The sequence below is a fragment of the Chaetodon auriga genome, chromosome 15 (genome assembly GCF_051107435.1).
Source record: "Chaetodon auriga isolate fChaAug3 chromosome 15, fChaAug3.hap1, whole genome shotgun sequence".
Taxonomy (NCBI): domain Eukaryota; kingdom Metazoa; phylum Chordata; class Actinopteri; order Chaetodontiformes; family Chaetodontidae; genus Chaetodon; species Chaetodon auriga.
The window spans coordinates 2077219-2095832 of NC_135088.1; the positions used below are offsets into that span (position 1 = coordinate 2077219).

The 18614-nt window shown below is 43.3% G+C and overlaps 1 protein-coding gene across 4 annotated transcripts in view; it reads left to right on the forward strand.

The window, feature by feature from the left end:
• The window catches only part of LOC143332655 (polypeptide N-acetylgalactosaminyltransferase 10-like), an 80107-nt gene that overhangs the window by 38970 nt on the left and 22523 nt on the right, over window positions 1–18614 (forward strand). For all 4 annotated transcript variants that reach the window (XR_013078233.1, XR_013078235.1, XR_013078234.1 and 1 more), the window contains exons 5-6: window positions 13708–13893; window positions 16017–16200. Coding sequence is in view for 1 of the 4 variants with exons in the window: in XM_076750351.1 (XP_076606466.1) it covers window positions 13708–13893; window positions 16017–16200 (370 nt within the window). In the remaining 3 variants the exon portion in view is untranslated. The remainder of the gene's footprint in view (window positions 1–13707; window positions 13894–16016; window positions 16201–18614) is intronic.

An 18614-nucleotide genomic window follows, 5' to 3' on the forward strand; every position in this document is an offset into this window, starting at 1 on the left:
TTGTCTGAGGATCACTAAGCTAAGAGGCGTCACTCGAATTCATCTGTTACTTCCATTATTTCCTTCTTCCAAAAGTGGTGAAGAGCACCAGGAGGCGAGTTTCATTACAACAAAACTGTTACCTGCATGCCAATTTAATTTTGCCAATTTGCTGACGAACGATGGAGCATTTCAGGATATTTTGACAGATTTTTGAAGAGTCTGGCACAGCGCCCGCTTCACATTAATGGCTCCGGGGCTACATTACATCACTTCCAGCAAACTTCACGGAGAACAATGAGGGTAGAACAACTGTTGTTTTAACTCTTTAGCTCAGCTAAAAAGACAGAATCCGGCGGCTCGTTAGCGTGTCGTTCTTAACGGAGCCTGTTTGTTGTCGATATCGCCGACGTTGTTTTCACTTCAGCTGTTTGTCCTCTGTGAGTGTGGAGGGGCAAATCCCACCCCCACCGAAACATGAGAGCACAGAACATTAATGATCGTGTGAAAGGTTTGCAGTGGTGCTGCAGAATGAAAATGATCGTTAGTTGCAGTCCAGGTTGTCCTCTTTCTCTGTCCTCTGTCCCTCTTGGACTGCTGCGGGTTTGATATCCACCTTTTCCAGGGATCAGATCAACAAAGCTCCTAAATCTGACTCTAGATCTGTCAGCTTCAGTGACTGCTGGGATGGCAGGCTGTCATGTTACTGACCTAACTGCTGCTCGCCCTGCTAATCTGTGCTGCTGTTGACTTCACTCAGTGGAAGAGTGTCAACAACAGCAAATGTCAGCTTTCAGTGTCCGTCCCTCAATCAAACAGCAAATTGTTGTTGCTGTTTTGTTCTATTCCCTCTGACGTTCGGCAGTCATAAAAGTAGAAATCCATCATAGAAAAGACGCAGGGGCCAATTTTTCATCCCACAGTGTCCTCAGTTGGAGATGATATGATGCAGCCACATCACCTGCTGGGCTTTGAGTAAAGACAAGGGCTGATTATTGCTCAGATATGTTGCTTCTGGCCAAAAATGAAACCTGCCTTCTCTGGATAAAAGGAAGTGTCCTTGCTGTCATGGTACGCCTGACTAAGTGGAGCACGATGCACACCTGAGAGCCAGAAAGATAAGACAGAATAATCAGCCTTTACTGCCGTATTCTAATTATGCTAAATGATGACATGCACCAGGACGTCCCTCGTGTCGGCAGGTCAGTCTTATCATCACTCTGCTGACGTTTTTCAGGAAGTGACAGTTTAAATGCACATTTCATAGTGTCTTTAAAGGCCAACTATTAACAAAACCTGAAGTTAGCATTAGCACACATCATGTTGATTTGCGTGACGATGAAGAATGAAGAGCGGCTCTGGAAACACAGAGCTGCTGTTTTTTTCAGGACAGATCTTTGAAGCCTTCACCAAACACACCGAGGCGAGTCAAACTGGCTCGGTTAGCCACTCTGAATGTCAATCTTTACTTTTTTGGTTTATAGTCTGTTTGTTTATCTTTCTCTTGTTGGTAAGCCTCCATTCTGTCAATTCTGTTAAACCCCACCAGCTGTATGTTCCACAGTCTCAGCTTTAAATTCTAACACACCGAGTTTTGATTGTCCGTTTTTGACATTTTGAATTATGCAGTGAGGATGCTGCATCGATGTGACAGTTGCACTCAGCCAGCTGCTGTGTCAGCTCACTTATCAGTTATCTCCGGCTGGATTAGAAATGTATATCATTAATGCTTCTGCCGTGTCATGATTCCTAAAATACCAAGAAACCACTTGGTTGAAAAAGAAAGGACAGCCTCATATTTTCCTTTCATATCTCATCCCTGGCATGTTATTGGGCTTAGACGTCTTCATAGCAGAGTTTCATTAAAGCAGGGACAGTGTGAGCCCAGATATATCCATCATGGTTAACTGTGGTCTGTGACAGAGACAATTCCTCTCAGCAGGACCACTGAGCCACACTGCAGCATCACCTCCTGTGACGGCAACCTGTCACAGACTCCAGATTGATGGTCCAATTATTCAGTCACTGTCCACTGCCTGATGGGATCAATTAGACAACTGTCTGGAAAAACTATGGAAGTGGGAACATTTCATTTGGGAATGTTGATATGAGAGAAATGAGTGTTTGTGTTTATTGAGCTGATTTTTTTTTTTCTTTTGCAACGTGTAATTAATTCTGTAAACTGGTTTGCCAATTTGCAGCTAACAATTTGTGACGGTATGGCATGTTTTTTAATGGCAGTTATCATGTTCTGGCAGGCAAAATGAAAGCGCAGTTCGGTGTGGAGGCAGGTGATAAATGGGCACGAGCAATAAATGTAGTCATAGAGTGAGAAATGGAGCAATCAAGATGCATGAAACAACATTCAGGGAGGAGCGGAGGAGGGAGAGATAACGTGGGAAGCAGGCAGGAGAGGTGGAGGCTTTGAATTGAGTTCATGACTTTGTTTTTTTCAGCGAGCGACGTCGACGGATCTGTGGAACACTCGATGACCTGAAATAGACAGAAATGGAAAAGGCACTTTCACAGTGGAATGAATGAGACGGCTAATTAGAGCAGAGATCCAAAAGAAATGTCTAATGAGGAGATCATTTATCACGACACATCATAAAAGTGGCTTTGTTTCCTTTGAGCTTCAGATGGAAAGTGTTGAAATGTCACTTCTCACAGTCTGGAGCCTGAAAGTGATCACAAACGATAAACACCATAACCAGATTATCTTACTCGTGCTGCTCTCTGAGTAAACACAAGAGCCGGATTGGCAATCTCTTGGCAGAAGGACGGGTGAAAAATATAAATTAGGCAGTACATTCGTCTGGAGACAGTTGATGGTACAAATACATCTTTTGGATAAACTGTGTGAATTTACTGTCTTGCCAGCAACCATCTTTTTGTTACTGTGTATTTCCCAGCCACAAAGAGAACAATATGAGCTGAATGTAGTGTAATAACGACAAGAGGAAGTAAGACAGTGACAGACAGAGACAGCACCAGTGCCAATGAAACCAGTCACACCTGCTAACCTGCCCGGCTACAGTCCATGATGAGCTTCAGCGGGGTGAGAGGAGCAAGGGAAGGAGGCAGAGAGGGAGGAGGAGGTGTGAGGGGAGGTCAGCTCACTCTTCATTAGGCTGTAATTGAATTTCCGCAGTCCGTGCAGGAAGGATGTTCAGCCCTCGCTCTCTCTGCGGGGAAGTGTTGGCTCGCTACAGCCTCCCAACCTCCCTGATACTTTCAAGGTTAGCTCAGCTAATGGGCTGCTTTCTCCACACATTTCCATGCTCGCCGTCTGTCATCTCCATGTCTGAACATGTACTCGCACAGGTGCATGATCCAACATGTGACGCCACTGAAATAGAGCAGAGCAGAGCAGCAGAGACCCAGTTCAGTCTGGAGGTGGACCACCTCTGGCCCTGATAACAGCTGACACAAGTCATGGCAGTGACTCAACAAAGGACCTGCAGTGTCCCAGTGTTACAGCTGACCACACGGAAGATGAAGGACATTCATCCTTGTCTCCCTCCAAAATATGGGTTGACTCATTTTACAGTTCATGTTTAGAAATATTCAGATTTTGATGGTTAAAATGCACTTTTTTTTTTTTGAGAAGAAACACTTTCTGAGGGATTTCATAGTTCACAAAGTATATAAAGAGATAATAAATATTTGTGTTTACGTTAAAGTATCAATGACCTGGAAGGGCTTGATTTCCTGTTGACCTCTGACCTCGCGCTAGTGGAGAGAGAGGAAAACTAGCGCGAAGCCCGGAACAACACGGGTGAGAGCTGGCGCAGACCGTGTTGTGTTAAGAGTAAGTTTTTGTACATGGACTGTTTGCAGACCAACGCGCTGTTAAGTTTGCAAGGTTGGGACTGTTGTCGAGGCGTGTTTCCTCCGACGTGAAGCGATTTCAGCTGAGGATACTAGCTGAGCCCGGGCTAGCTTAGGTCAGGCTAGCTGCGCCCGGGCTAGCTTAGGCCAGGCTAGCTGCGCGGGGTAATCGTCGGGAGGAGATGTTTATCTTGTTTGACCTGCGTGGGGGAGAAGAGCTTCAGTGGTCGACGCGGTGGTTTCTTCAGTTGAGGACGCTTTGCTGCTGAGGAGCTGCGGTCCTGTATTCTTCAGACACGGAGCTGCCGACATTTCTTCCACACTCCGGAGCGTCGTTGTGCCGTTTTCTTCGGACGCTGCTGCTCTGCATTCCCCATACGGAGGTAACGCTGTTCAGTTTCTCAATATGCGCGCCAACGAAACTTACATGCCAGCCTGCTTATAGGACAGAAGTGCACGAACAAGGGGTCAATAACAGACAAACTAATTAAAACATCCGGGTTTTTCTTTCCCTTTATTACTTTTCCATCTTGTGGGTGAGGCTGTTCAGTATAAATCTTAAACTGAAGTCTTGTGTATGAAGTATTGTACTGAACTAGACGGCCTCCATACCTCCATACTACATATGTTCAGCTCCTTTCTGTGACGGATACATTCAAGTTCATTTCAAAGAGTATCAGTACATTATCAAGTGACGTGGTGGCCAGGTCAGTAAACGCCTCATGGAGGGCAGGTCTGACCCTACTCTTGATTTCCTTACATATTCACTGTTTCTGTAAAGTTAAAGCTCCTCTTTCATTGAGTCTTTGGCATCATTTCACCTTTAATGTGGAATTCAAATGGGAGTCTGTCGGCTGTATATTGTTGTAAGTGAACATCTTTAGGTTTTGTTTTGTTGGTGGAAATGTCAGGATTTGTCACCTCGTGTTCAGGAACATTTAAGAAAATAATGAACTGATGGAGGTGCTGTCGTCCCTCCCCGTGTGTTCAGTGTACTGTGTTTTAAAATGGTCTTTCTCTTTTTCCTCAGACTCTTTCTTTGCAAGCACAATGATGCCTCAGAGTTTATTAAATGGCATTTTAAGAGTTTTTTGTTAGGTTCAAGTGTTTGTGCTCCTGCTGCTTTGATGTCTGGACAGGTACAGTAAGTGCTCTTGGAGAAGGTGGTCCACAAGTTCTGATGGGTCAGGGTTTCTACTTTTTTGCTCGCTGGATGCCTTCAAAGCCGCATCGAGACACATTTCCAGCACTGTTAAAACTGCGCTTGGGAACACTTTTCCCTTTACTTTTCCTTCCTCTCCAGCCATGTTCTGGTTTAATTTTCCAGACTAATTTTGTTTCCTCTAATAAAGCTGTGTTTTGAGGGCCAGGGGGTAAAAGGCGGTGATTCTACACGAGAGGCAGCAATAAGCAGTGGAGCACGTTATCATGTTTTAGCAAGTGTTTGTTTTTTTCCCCTCCTTTTTAATTGGAGTGTACTTTAGAGATGAGAGCCGTTCTCCATGGAGGCTGACTTCATTAGCACCTGGAAGTGTCCAGGCATGTTAGCGCAGGAGGGGGAGATTGAGAGAGACGAGCATGTTGGAAGAGTTTTCTTCAATGAATGCTTGTCACAAAATATTTGGGTATAATATCACAAACTAAGTCAAAAGTTATCTCATGTGTGACCAGTTCAGTTTGCCTCAAACAGTCATTTTCTCCCTGTTTTAAACTTTTAAGCTGTGATTTTCCCGCTCTGTTAACACAAAGGAAGGACACAGAACGAGACACGTTCTTTGCTTTGTCTTGTTTCCATAAAGCGTTATTGTTATTATTTTTATTTCATTGAAGTTTAAATTGAGAACGGGAGCTGCTCTCGAAGGAGCATCATTAGCATCTGTAATAGTGGAAGAATCTGGCGTCCTGCCAGCTTAATGGGGGCAATCTTAGTACCAAAACAATGATAAACATGAGTTAACCATTAAGCACAAAAGAGACGGGGAGGAAAGGGGAAAGAAAGGAAATGAGCTACAATAAGAAAAATGGCCAATAAGAGACGGGGTGGTGTGTGAGCTAAAGACTTGTTATTGTGTTTTAATGGCCTTCCTTGGAGAGCTGGGATGCCATTTTTGGCTGCTCAGCTACTTCAAAAAAGGTACTGTAATGGATGGACAAATAGTGGATCAGGAAACAAGAAAATACCTGGATGTACGGATTTGAAGTTGATGGAAGCTGGTGTTTTATATCAGGATGCACATCGGTGTCACACTAGCTGCATGAACTGAGTACTGATCAGCAGAAATAAGTCTACCAAGACAAATGATGGCCGTGAAGACGAGCCTGTTTTTCCTTCCTTTGCTTCTCCTCTCCGCTTGTTGTCATTTGCTTTCTTTTGTCCTTCTTACTGTTTTTCATCTCGTTCATTAGCTGATTTTAGTCGTTTTTGTCTCATTTCTTTTGTTTTGGCTCCTGCATTCTTATAATGAATTCTAAAAGATAAATACATTTAAAGAATGAACAGGATTTATCATCTGAGCAGGTTTTGAGTGCAGAATTGATTAGAACTCTGACATAAGCTTTCTAATATCACCGATCTGCCTAAACACTCCCTGAACAGCGCAATAAATCAGAAATTAATCCGGGAGTGAACCTTTCAGGTCCTGTCCGATTATGTCAAGATAGTGTCAGAAGAGTTTGGTTTGCAGTTTTCAAGTTTTAAGTACATAATTTTATATACATGATCCGAACATCGCAGGAGTGATGCATTTTAGACTTTTGTTGCTCTTTTGGGGACAGTGGAAGGAGGAGGATTGGGTAGTTTGATTCCTGTCAGCTTTGAAACTCTACATCAGAGAACCTGGCATCAAAATGTAACCAATATAAAACAAAAATATAATAATGAACAAGTGATTCATGGTCAGACTGCTACTTGTTTCACGTAATAGGTCAGAAATATGTCATCATTTCCATATAATTAACCTGGACCTCCATCATGCTTAGACCGGCAGCTCTTCTTTCCACGTGGTGGTGTGGATTTAAAACCTAAAAATGGGATCGGGGCCAGAAAACATGCTAAAAGCTCTTCCCCTTCGCCCTCGTCCTCTCATAACAGAAGCTCGACGACAGCGTCTGTGAGAAAACTTGAACTCGCAGGTCTGAGCCGGCAGGCTGCTGTTCAGACTCTGACAATGACTCTCTCAAGGACTAACAATCCTCACGGGGATATTTTTACAGCGGTCGACAGCAGCAGTGCGAGAGCTGCTCGACGGGATGAGGATTGGAGAGTGAACACAACATCAGTGCTGCCGTGTTAGCAGTGACTAACAGTGACTCTCTGTTGCTGTTCCTGTTCTGTCTTCATGAAGTCAGTCTGCCTCTGCTCTCCTCTGTCATCACTGCTTCGGCTTCATTTTGTTCTCCTTTTTTGTAACAATACCGTTTTTTATGCTTTGCAGTCACCTGCCATTGGACTTGGTTTTCGGATCACGGGTCGTTTGATGTCCATATGTCAGAGTCACACGACATGGTATTTTTGTTTTCCTTGATGGCCTCTGCTTCAGATGAACAGTCATACATTCGTGCATGACTCGACCAAGAGACGTGGTAGACTTCATGTTGCTGTCTTTCACAACTTGTGTGATAGGTGGCCAATGAGGTGCCGGGGACTGACTGTACTGTTCCACCTGACAGCACCGACAACACACCGTTACACATGTTTTATGAATGAGTGTGAAAGAAGCACTGAATACATATTTTGAGGAAGGTGTAGAACATGGACCACTGCTCAAAGGGTTTGAATCAGAAATTTGACAGAAGCAGTATCTTTCTTCAGGTTTCCTGACAATCACATGAAGCACTGAGCTGAGCTGATGTTTCTTGAACAATTACCATTGATAACCTCTCAACATGACTAAAGACAATCGGCCTTTCGTACATAGCGATTGGTCACCTTTACCAAACTATAGCAAGATCTGTGTTGGATGTCTCATCGTCCTTCCACTGATATGCAGGCATAGAACACCCCCAAAAAGCAGCATGGTGATGCATCAATTAAAGCAGTGGTTTAAAAAAATAAAAAAATAAGAATCAGAACTGACGCTGAGTCTGCTTGGATCCAGTCAGGTATTAAACATGTAGACACACAGACCTGAGCCTTAAAACAGGACCTTACTTGACCTGATCAGACAATACATAGATATATCTCAGTGACTTGAAACAACCTGTTGTGATATTGAAATGAAATGAGATTAGACAGAGAATTTACAACAAGACAAAGGCAAAGATTCATATTTATCATTTTGGTGCAAATTCACACATGCAGCAGAAAGACATCAGCCCTGATAGAGACGTTAGCGTGTAGCGTAGCACGTGTGTGCTGTGAATGCGTGACGGAGCTCGACGGCAGAGACTTAATATTGTCCGTCCTCTCCTCATGCTGCTTTCATCGTTTCATGACGTGACGGAATGTGCACATCTGTAAAACATCTCTTATCACTGCCTCAGTAGCTTGTTAAGATGTGTGTATTTTATGTGCCGGGGGAGGAGGAGGGGGAGCGTGCCCCCCACCCCTCCACCCCGACTGGCTTATATCATCACAGAGACTCCCTCAGCTTTTCTTTCTTTCTTTTTTTTTTTTAAAAAATGACGGTTGCAGAAAAGCAGCTTCAGATGTTCCAAGCCTGGCACTCGACAAAAAGGGAGGATGTGTGATGGAGTTCACAGGAGCAGCCGAATATTTTGGAGGAATAAATTAGCAGCTTGGCTCTTTGGTGCCGTGCCAAGACTTCTGGGAAGTAATCCAGCACCTTGGAAAGACAAAGATTTGGATGCCATATTGGATCTACTGTAATTTGAGGTTAATTGAATTGAAAATTCCCCCCTTCCTCACCCCTCCAAAAAATAATGAAAATAAACAGCTGTAGGGAAAGAAGAAGTACATAGAAATGATAATATATGCTGGATGATTTCTGGACCAAAATAAACAAAATTGTCATCAAATGCGTATGTTTCCCTCGATGGCGATGTGTGTAGCCCTGCTGGCCACACTTGCACTCTGTCTTCCCCTTTGCTGAGTTTTAGTGTTTGTGATTGAATTCTACTTAATGGCTCGGAGGAAGATGCACTGCATTCCAGCGGCAGAAGCAGATGGAGGGCAGCGAGTGTTGGGCTGTTTGGTAAATGGGGTCTACGGAAATGATCCAGGCGTCGATGATGTCTGAGCCCTTATCATGTCCTGGACTTCACATTCTAATAATGACTAATGTGTTTGCAGACATCAGCCGGCTCTCGTTAAGGTGATTTATTGCCCCACCAATTTTCGGCAAACCAGATGAGCAGTATTCCAATTTATTCGGGTCAAATTAACCATTCATAATTAGACGCGGTAACCTTTCCCACTCCCCTCTGCCTGGCTGAATGTGCTGTACATGCAATGCAAATGTTCATTGTTTAATCTCACTGGCTGTCATTAGGAAGGTTATGTAAGAACCATCCCATGTGGGCAAAGCTTACCCTGAATCAATCTCCTAATGGTTAATAGCTAATGGGCTGATTTATTGCCGTGTTATGAAGGTGAAGGCTCGCAGTGACCCTATGGAGCGCTCTGCCTCCCATTCAGTGTCAGAAGCCTGCAGCACATATTAACTCTGTGATGAGTTTATTTAATATAGAATAATTACAGAGTGGGCATTTACAGGTGAATTACTTCTTGCTTTTATCATTATTATTTCATTTTATTTGACTCACTGACTTTATTTCATAAGAATGATGCATCATAAATGATTCATCATGATGAAAATGTGCCAAACAGAAAAAAAAAATAATACCAAAACACATAGAGAACATAGTATAAACTTTATAAGACTTTAGAAAATCATATATGTAAAGCAATCATATTATACTTCAGTAAATGGGAATAAACATACAAGTGGAAATGGAATACACCATTAACAACAAATAAATGAGGCACGAAAAATTATGTAAAGCAAGCACATAAAAAACACTTAACACAAATTGATATAACACATCATATGTGGTGTAGTAAGCAGATTTCAAACAGACCTAATCATAGTGATTATTATATTAAAGCTGTGGGTCAGACGGTCAACTATGGTCATGGTGATGTAACATGAGACGACCTGGATGTGTCAACCATCAGAGAACATACTGTACCTCTAATACCGCTGTGACTCATTAACAACAACTGTAAGTCTCATGTGCATCCAAACATGGAGGCTGCAGAACAAACAGATAATAAATGACAGTATAGTAAAACTCAGTGGTTGTAAAATGTGTCTTCATTGGTAGTTAAATATTAATGAACGCTGTCCCATTTGTCAGCAAACCAGTTATTCAATGTTTGTACGGTGCATGAGAATATACTGTATGTTATCTATTATCTCATTAAATATCTATTAAGTTTGGGGCACCATAGTTCCATCTGATGCACATATAAACACCCTCCAATCAAAGCTGAAAGTCAACACTTCGTCTTCATTGTCCCTTTTTTATCTCACCGTCTTCATTCTGTCTGACTGCGCTGTATGTTAATGTCACAAGTTGATTTAATTATCACTTTGGTGAATAATCCATCACTTTCCAGCGAAGCTTCTGGCAGTAACTTTAATATGTGTAACGTAGGTTAATTTGAGCGAGACCACTCCAGGCAGGCTGCGTCCCAATCGGGGGCTTTCAGGATTAACCAGCAGAGGCCTGAGCGACACTTTGACAGACAGCCTCCTCACTCTGCTCTTGATTACTGCTCTCGTCTAATTCAGTTTGCTCTGCTTTAATAATGTCCGGGCAGATCTGGTCTTGCCAGAGCAACGCTAGCAGGTTTTGATGCTGTTTGACTTGAGGAGACGGGCTGTCATTTACTCAGGCTCATCAAAAAAGACGTCACAGGAGAGACAGGGGATGAAGGATGGAGGGAGAGGGCAGAGACCGATCCCAGGACCTGCTCGCTTCAGGTTTGTTGGCTTTGGCTGGTCCTGCTATCTTCTGTGTCTCAGCTGTCCAACGGAATCGGGAGTGCGTCCCTGAGAGGCAGCTTCTGCCAAACGGCATCAAACGGAGGGACGAGCTGAATGAGGGAGGGAAGATGAAGAGAAGGAACAAAGGAGGGACAGGAAGAAAAGCGAGAATGAAGCAGGAAGGAAACAACAGAGTGCGCAGATAAAGACGTCCCGTCTGTCAGTTTAGCAGCTGCAGTCTGTCCTCTCCTCCGTCCTCTTCTCTGATATTCACAATCCAATTACTGGTTGTGTTGAAGGGGGGTTCCTTGGTGACAGTGGCCCATTTGTAAGAACTGCTATCAATGAGGAACACCGACAGAGGTAATATTTTATTAATGTCTTCCTGTATTCTGCAAATAATGGCTCTTTTTGTCAGGTCTTACGCACTCTGCAGATGCAGAAAAGATGGAGAAAAAAACAGCTAACAGGAAGATCACTATTCAGTGGTCTTGTTGTCAAAAGTCCATTGATGGACGACCAATTGTAAAGTCAAAAAACAACTCATTTTGCATCGATGGTAGTCAGTCAGTAACTTTGTTTATTTGCAAAAACCTCTTCCTCCTACAGTTTAGCATTGAGATAGCAGAGGGTATAAAGGAGTGTGTGCGTCTCTTGGTTTTAGCTAATGGAAGTGTGAGGAGGGTACCAGATGCTGGAGGATGCTGGAAGCTTTTCAGCACTTGTGCCGAAACCACTTATGAGTTTTGGCACTGCTACCGAAACCAGACATTTTTTGATTATCATAGAATATATAGCAAAAGAAACCAACCTCCTCCAGTGTTAAAGTTTATTCTTCTTAGTTTTTAATACTCCGCTAAGCTATGGACACATTTTGGTCAGTAGAAGAAAGAAGTTCAGTACGCAGCACATACATGTAACACAGGGTGACGTAGCACATGCATTCATACACTGTTGCCCAGAATAAAAACACCTGAACGTGTTGGACTCTTAGTGAACTGAAGAGAATAGACTGGACCTCCACTGATGATAACAATGAAGGAACATTAACACTAAATACTGCAGGACTCTTTCATGCCCTAACAGGTTTGGATTAACACTGGCTGTTACTGTCTAACAGTGACATTTGGAGCCTTTTATGAGGCAGTTTATGTGTGTGATGGAGCGTCACTGTCGACCAAGTTTGTGTTCCAGACAGCCTGAAGAACAGGCTAAAAAACAAAAAGATGACAGCATTGAAAGTAAATTCAAAACTGGCATTTGGCTGACCTTTTTCCAAACCACAGTGTTTTATATTTGCTCTTTATATCGTGTCCTTAGCACAGCCATAATTCACTCCTACTAAAAGTTTACCTCACTTCAGTAGTTACAGCTCTACAAACAGCTGGAGCAGCTTGATGATGCGTGTGATGCTGCTTTTCTGGGGTGGTCGACAGTGTTTCAGCTCTGCAGACGTGGTGACAGTCGACAGAATGAAACACGACCTTGAGTCTGGTACCAATTTCTTTCTTTCTTTCTTTTTTTTTTTTATTGACCTGTCAGAAGTAACTTGACGTTTGAGCAGAAAGATTTACAGGCTCCATTTAGGACAGGATTGATTTCTGTCACTGGCAGCTGTGAGGAGAAGACTGCGTATGTACCGCTCTCTCTTTGATTGATTAATGCTTTCTTTCATTTTTCGATTTGCCTTTTCTTTGGACTTCTTCACCTTCCACTCTGTGTTCCAGTATACTTGCGGGGTTAAATGGGCAGCGTGCAGTTCCTGCTGCTGGTGGTCTCAATCAGAACATTAACAAAAGGACAGAGTTTGATGGAGTAGCGTGGGATCATGGGAGTTGCTGTCTTCATTGTTACTCAGCCATCGAGGACAGTGAATAATCGCACTCCATCACAAATGAGCAGTGCAAACAATAGTAATCAATACCGGCTAGCTAGCCAGCTAGTTAGTTCCCCAAATTCTGTCCTTGCTGTCTGATGGTCTGGTGTTTCCGTTTTTGCAGGGAAGTTATAGCAGCAAGAGGATATGACGCCATCGACAGGTGGCCAGATGAAGTGCATGCTTACCTTGAATTTCTCTGGGTTTGAAATTTGTTGGAAACATTTGGGATAATGTAAATGCACAAGTCATTTTTAAACATTCCACATTATAAAAATCATTTTTCTGACATCTTACCCTCTGTTGAAATTTGTTGAGTCACTGCAGCTTGAGAAAGACTCAGAATCTGCTTCAATCTGAACTCCGGCACGACTGTCATGTGTTGCACCAACAACTCCGACTTTCTGCAAAAGTTTTAATTAAACGATTTCAAACTTGTGTGATTTACTCACTGACAATAAACTGAACAGATTACTGGGGGCCCACATTATCTGTAATTCCCTCATTCGGCGTAATGAATTTTGTCTGGTGAAGTGTTGAGCATCATTGCAGTTTGAGAAGAAATGCTGTTTTTTGCCAGAAGTCTTTATGACTGCACATGTTAGGAGGGGCTGATTTAATTCCTTTTTCATTCCTCACAGTTGGACTCTTTCTCTTTAGGGTAACATTCTGTCTAGAGTCTGCAGTAAAGATATAAAAAAAAGTCTGCGAGTGCAGAAAAGTAAGTGAAACTATAAAGTGGATCCCAGTATGGGTGAGAGTGTGTTATGATGTAGAGGCCTTGAGGGAAACATTTCAGTGTGCAGCATGTGGCACAGGCAGATGTCTTGTTTGATGGTGACTGCTAATGGTTTAGTTTCCTTTTGATCTTTTTTGTAAGAGAGCACGTTAGTGAGGTTCTGCCATTTGTGGACAATTTTGATGCAGTGCTCTTTCATGTCAGCACGGCCTAATTTACCTGATGTTTGCACACAGCGACGAGGGGTTTGAACCTGCTGTGCTTCTTTGACAGCAGTACCATTTTACATTCCACCGTTTTCATTACCACTGCCTCCGTTTCCATCTCTGCAGAGCACCTCAAGGTGGCGCTGGAGGAGTACATGGTGCGGTTGCCGAAGGTTCGCATCCTGAGGACCAAGAAGAGGGAGGGGCTGATCAGGACGCGCCTGCTGGGAGCCGCCGCCGCCAGAGGAGAAGTCATCACCTTCCTGGACTCCCACTGTGAGGCCAACGTCAACTGGCTGCCTCCGCTGCTGGGTGAGGAACAAACGCTTCGGCATCATGTGCCTATGTTCTGCCTTCCCTCCTCACTCTAACCTCAACCCTTCACCCAAGTCATAACCTCAGTGAGGCCCCGAGCATGTGAAGAGAGGTCAAAGTTACATCATTTTGCTAAATAGAAGTCCAAAACACACAAAGATAGAAGTGCAAGAAAGCAAATGTCATGTGTGAAGCTGCATGTAGCGGTCAGCTAGCTAGCTAATGAATAGATTTTGTCATTTCTTTTGCCATGTGTTCTTAAATAAGTGTACAATATGACTTTTGAATTTATCATCCCAGTAACCTGAGATCATTACTGAATCCCAGCGGTGCTACGGGGATCTAAATACTTTGGGAACACATTTTTCTTTGGGCCCTCTGCAGTCTACTCAGTAGTGAGATTTGATTGGTTTAAACTGGTCAGCTGATATTCTTTGATCCAATCCAATTCAACTGGATCCAAACAGTGCTGAAGTGAGACTGAGACTAACTTTTGAAGTTTTAAGAATAGCTTTGTTAGAGGTATTATTGTGCACTTGACACTGAAACAGGGACCTGTTCATGAGAAACCCTGCACAGATTCTGATGCCAAGCTTCCATTTCTTTTCACCAAAGAAAGGCGATGTCTTATATTCCTATGTTTCTGTTGCTCGGAGGTATTTCTGTCTGCCCTTTCACTTGTCAGTCTGGTTGAACCATTGTGCAGCCTTCTGTTCTTCACGTACAAAACTTTACTGTTTTAAGTAAAATGGATTTTTAAAGAGGACTTTCTACAAAGTGAAAGCATTAAAGACCATTCAAGAATATAGAGTCTTCTTTTCAGCCGTTTGACTGCTCTGAATCAAGCTTTGTGGCAGATGATGGAATAGAGCTGTACGTGTAACTTTATTCAAAACTTTAATGTTCTGTTTTTGTGGAAAAACTAGAGCCTTTCACCTCATAAGGACTCTAAACTGAGAGGGACCTTCATGCTGCAGCTGAACTCCTCACAGAGTCCAGAGAAGCTCGGGAACAGCGTCTCTACTAGGGATGTATATCGTTAGGATTTTATCGATACCGATACCGATCCCGATACTCCTTATCGGTACCGATACTTATCGATACTCTTATCGATACTACAACATGTAATTTTGTGTAAAAAATAAAGACGTTACAAGATGTTAAAAGATTCAACCTTTTTTTAATTACCACAAGGTAATAATAAAGCTTCACAGAACAGTGTCAGAACAACATCTTGTTCAAACCAGACTGTAAACAGACAGAGCCATACATGGTAATATACTGGAGCCTGTACAAGGCATACATACAGTATATATTGACACATGCGCACACACATACACACACGCATGCATGCCCGCATCCATCCGTACATCTGCACACAACCACACACAGAGCAAAAACTGTATATAGCGCTTTACTATAACTGGAATATAACCCAAAGCGCTTTTAGAACATTATACATTCACCCATTCATTCACACCCTCACTCAGCGGTGCTAATATCAATGCTGTAATGACTACAAACTTAACAAACTTACAACAAACTTACCGTGACTTGACGTCACAGAAACGAAGCCGGGTGCCGCTGGCGCTGACACGGTGATGCAGTCTTTAGCGTTAGCCGTCGTCGGGCTGTTAACTTGACTAGCTTTCTTATAGCAATCGAACACGCCGCACTGCTTTAGCTTCATGTTATGAGCGCGCTCCAAGTGTTTGGTCATATTGCTAGTGTTGCCCCCCTTGGACGCAACCTCTCTCTCACAGAGACTGCATCCAGCCACGTTATCATTAACTTTGACAAAGTACGCCCAAACTTTTGAGCGCTTGACCCTCACCGACATGATGGCTCAGCCTGAGCTCACGAGGCGCTGCGTCATCACCTGTAGACGACGGCAGTGGCGTAATTACGCGACGGCTGGGTAGACGCAGATAAAAATCTCCAAAATAAAGTTAAAAAAAAAAAAAAAAAAGGACCGATAAGAGTACCGTTAGGCAAGAATCTTAACGGTACCCTGGTACCGACCCAATTACGGACCGGTACCGAAAAGTACCGGTCCACGGTATACATCCCTAGTCTCTACACCATCTATTGTCATTAACCGCCTCCTCTGTGTCTCCCAGACCGAATTGCCCAGAACAGGAAGACCATCGTGTGCCCGATGATCGACGTGATCGACCACGACAACTTCGGCTATGAGACGCAGGCGGGGGACGCCATGCGAGGGGCGTTTGACTGGGAAATGTACTACAAACGGATCCCCATCCCTACAGAGCTGCAGAAGGACGACTCCAGCGAACCCTTTGAGTGAGTGCACTTATTTCTGACACGTTTGACATTTGCTAGTGGATTTTGTCCTGATTATCTTACTGCACCGTGAGTGCGTGCATCTGTGACATAAGTGGCCCCAGTGTGTGTCGAAACCCTTCAGCTGTGTGTGCGGGCGCCACACTCTTCATCGAGCCACACAGGACCTTGCCACCTTGCTCTTTGTTCACAGTCTTCATCTCTTGGTCAACAATAGCTGTGAACATCAGATCCAATGCAGAATCAATATGTCGATAATGTACACGGTAATGTGAAAATCCCACCACAAAACACAAACACAAAGGTCATGTGACCTTTACTCCTTTTATTAATGTAAGATGATGGTACAAATACGCTGTTATTGTTTCACACAGTTCTGTTTTTTAATGATTTAAAGCTTATTTTAATTGAGAAACAATAAGTAGATTTTTTAAAATGATGATTAGTTGCACTGTATTTGCTTGTTTCAGCTCCATGCATAGTTAGTCCTTTGAAAGGCAAACCACGGTTCACGTCGGGGTATTTTACTCTGTAACATCAGATCCCCAGGTGATCTTACTGCAGTGCAAACGGGACTGATAGCTTTGGACCACAGTGTCCTTCCTCAACACGCAGCAGCACAGATATGTAACCTTTAAGTAATGGAAGCCAGAGTAAATAACTTTACCCTGAGACACATCACATCACTCTGCATGTGATGCCAGACACTCTATTTGTGAGCCTTGAGGGATTAGTTAGACAACCTTTCGCTATGTTTGGATGCCAGAGACTGTCTGGGTGTCCTGGGAAATACAGTAGGTATCATCAGGCAGGGCTGCTGTGCTGTAGAAAGATAAGAGACTAAAGAAGACGAACTGAGCGGCAGAACAATCAGAATCAATCCTCATTTAGTGAATTAGTCTGCTCTTCTTGCCCAATGAAATGACCTTCATCAGTGCAAATCCAATTCCAGTCGCAAAGATTTTCATTTTCATTCTGATTGACATTGCCGCAGCGGAGAAGGAGGCACGGTGGGACGGCAAAATCCATCTTGGAGGTGTGTGTGCGTATGTGTGTGTGTGTGTGTGTGTGCGCGCATGTGTTTGTGTGTGAGCACATGGGAGTATGATTTTATCCCTGTTCTCATGCGTCTGTCACTGTCTCTTTTGTCAATGCCATCAGCGCTCTCTCTCTCTCTCTCTCTCTCTCTCTCTCTCTCTCTCTCTCTCTCCCCTTCTGTCTCTCTCTCTCTCTCTCTCTCTCTCTCCCCTTCTGTCTCTCTCTCTCTCTCTCTCTCTCTCTCTCTCTCTCTCCCCTTCTGTCTCTGTCTCATCCCTCCTTCAGGCATCAGTGTTTCATTTATTTGAGCTCAGGCCTTGACTCTGTCTTTCCTCAAGGTCAATAGACTGAAATAGAGAATATCAACTTGAGCATTTCTAATTAAATCCACATTGTGAGTTGGAATATTCATGCACCATTGAGTTAAAACCTTTCTTTCCTCCAGTGGACTGACACTTGCCAAAGACTAAGGAAGACCTGCAGGGATTTGGTCCATCTAGAGAAAGTGATACCTGCTCCAGGCAAATGTCAAATACAAGCAGACGGACAATAACTTCAAGTGAAATGTCTACAGTTGGCAAAATTATGATTTAACTGGTTTAAACAAGGTCTATCAGGAGCTGTTATTCAAAGAATAAGTGAAGAGGAGTATAAATCTAACCAGACATGGATCCCAGTTTACTTATGCCAAACTTTACAGTGTTTCAGTATTAATTAAAGAACCTCAAAATGACTTGAATTGAACATCTGATCAAAGGATACACAAGACAAGACGAGCTCAGGAAGCACTGAGGGTTGATACACAGCACAGTATTTTACTTTTAGGGTATTGAATTTTCTAGTTGTTTCCGGAACTGTTGAGGTCAGTTCAGTCACTGCTGGTCAATATTAATTCAGTGGAGCTGCTCACTGGCTGAATGTAGAAGTCTGCAGTTGTACTGTGCAAATCCAATTTGCCACTGTTTCCAAAGTCTGTTCCTCCCTTGAAAAAATAGAAATGTTGCATCAAAACGGTTGAGAAGGTAATTACAGCCATTCAGAGCCGCACTGCTCTCTTGCTGCTTTTCTTTGAAAGACTACAAGACTAAATGTTTGAGAGACTTGGCTGCACATATTTCTGAGCCGCCATCATTCAGGTCGATATTGTACCTCACCGCGTGTGTGAACAGGTAATCAAAAGGAGTCTGTATGGGGCCCTGCTAGACAGTCTGCCGTTGCACCGTTTCCGTGGATGTGTGTGTTTGTTTTTAGTGTCAGATCTAACGATAATGGCATTTTGAAACTGACTGAAGACAAAACAAGACTAAGACTCTAAAGCCACGTTAGCGGCTCCACGAGGCTGAGCTTTGGCACAGCGGGGCTTTCGGCTAAATGCC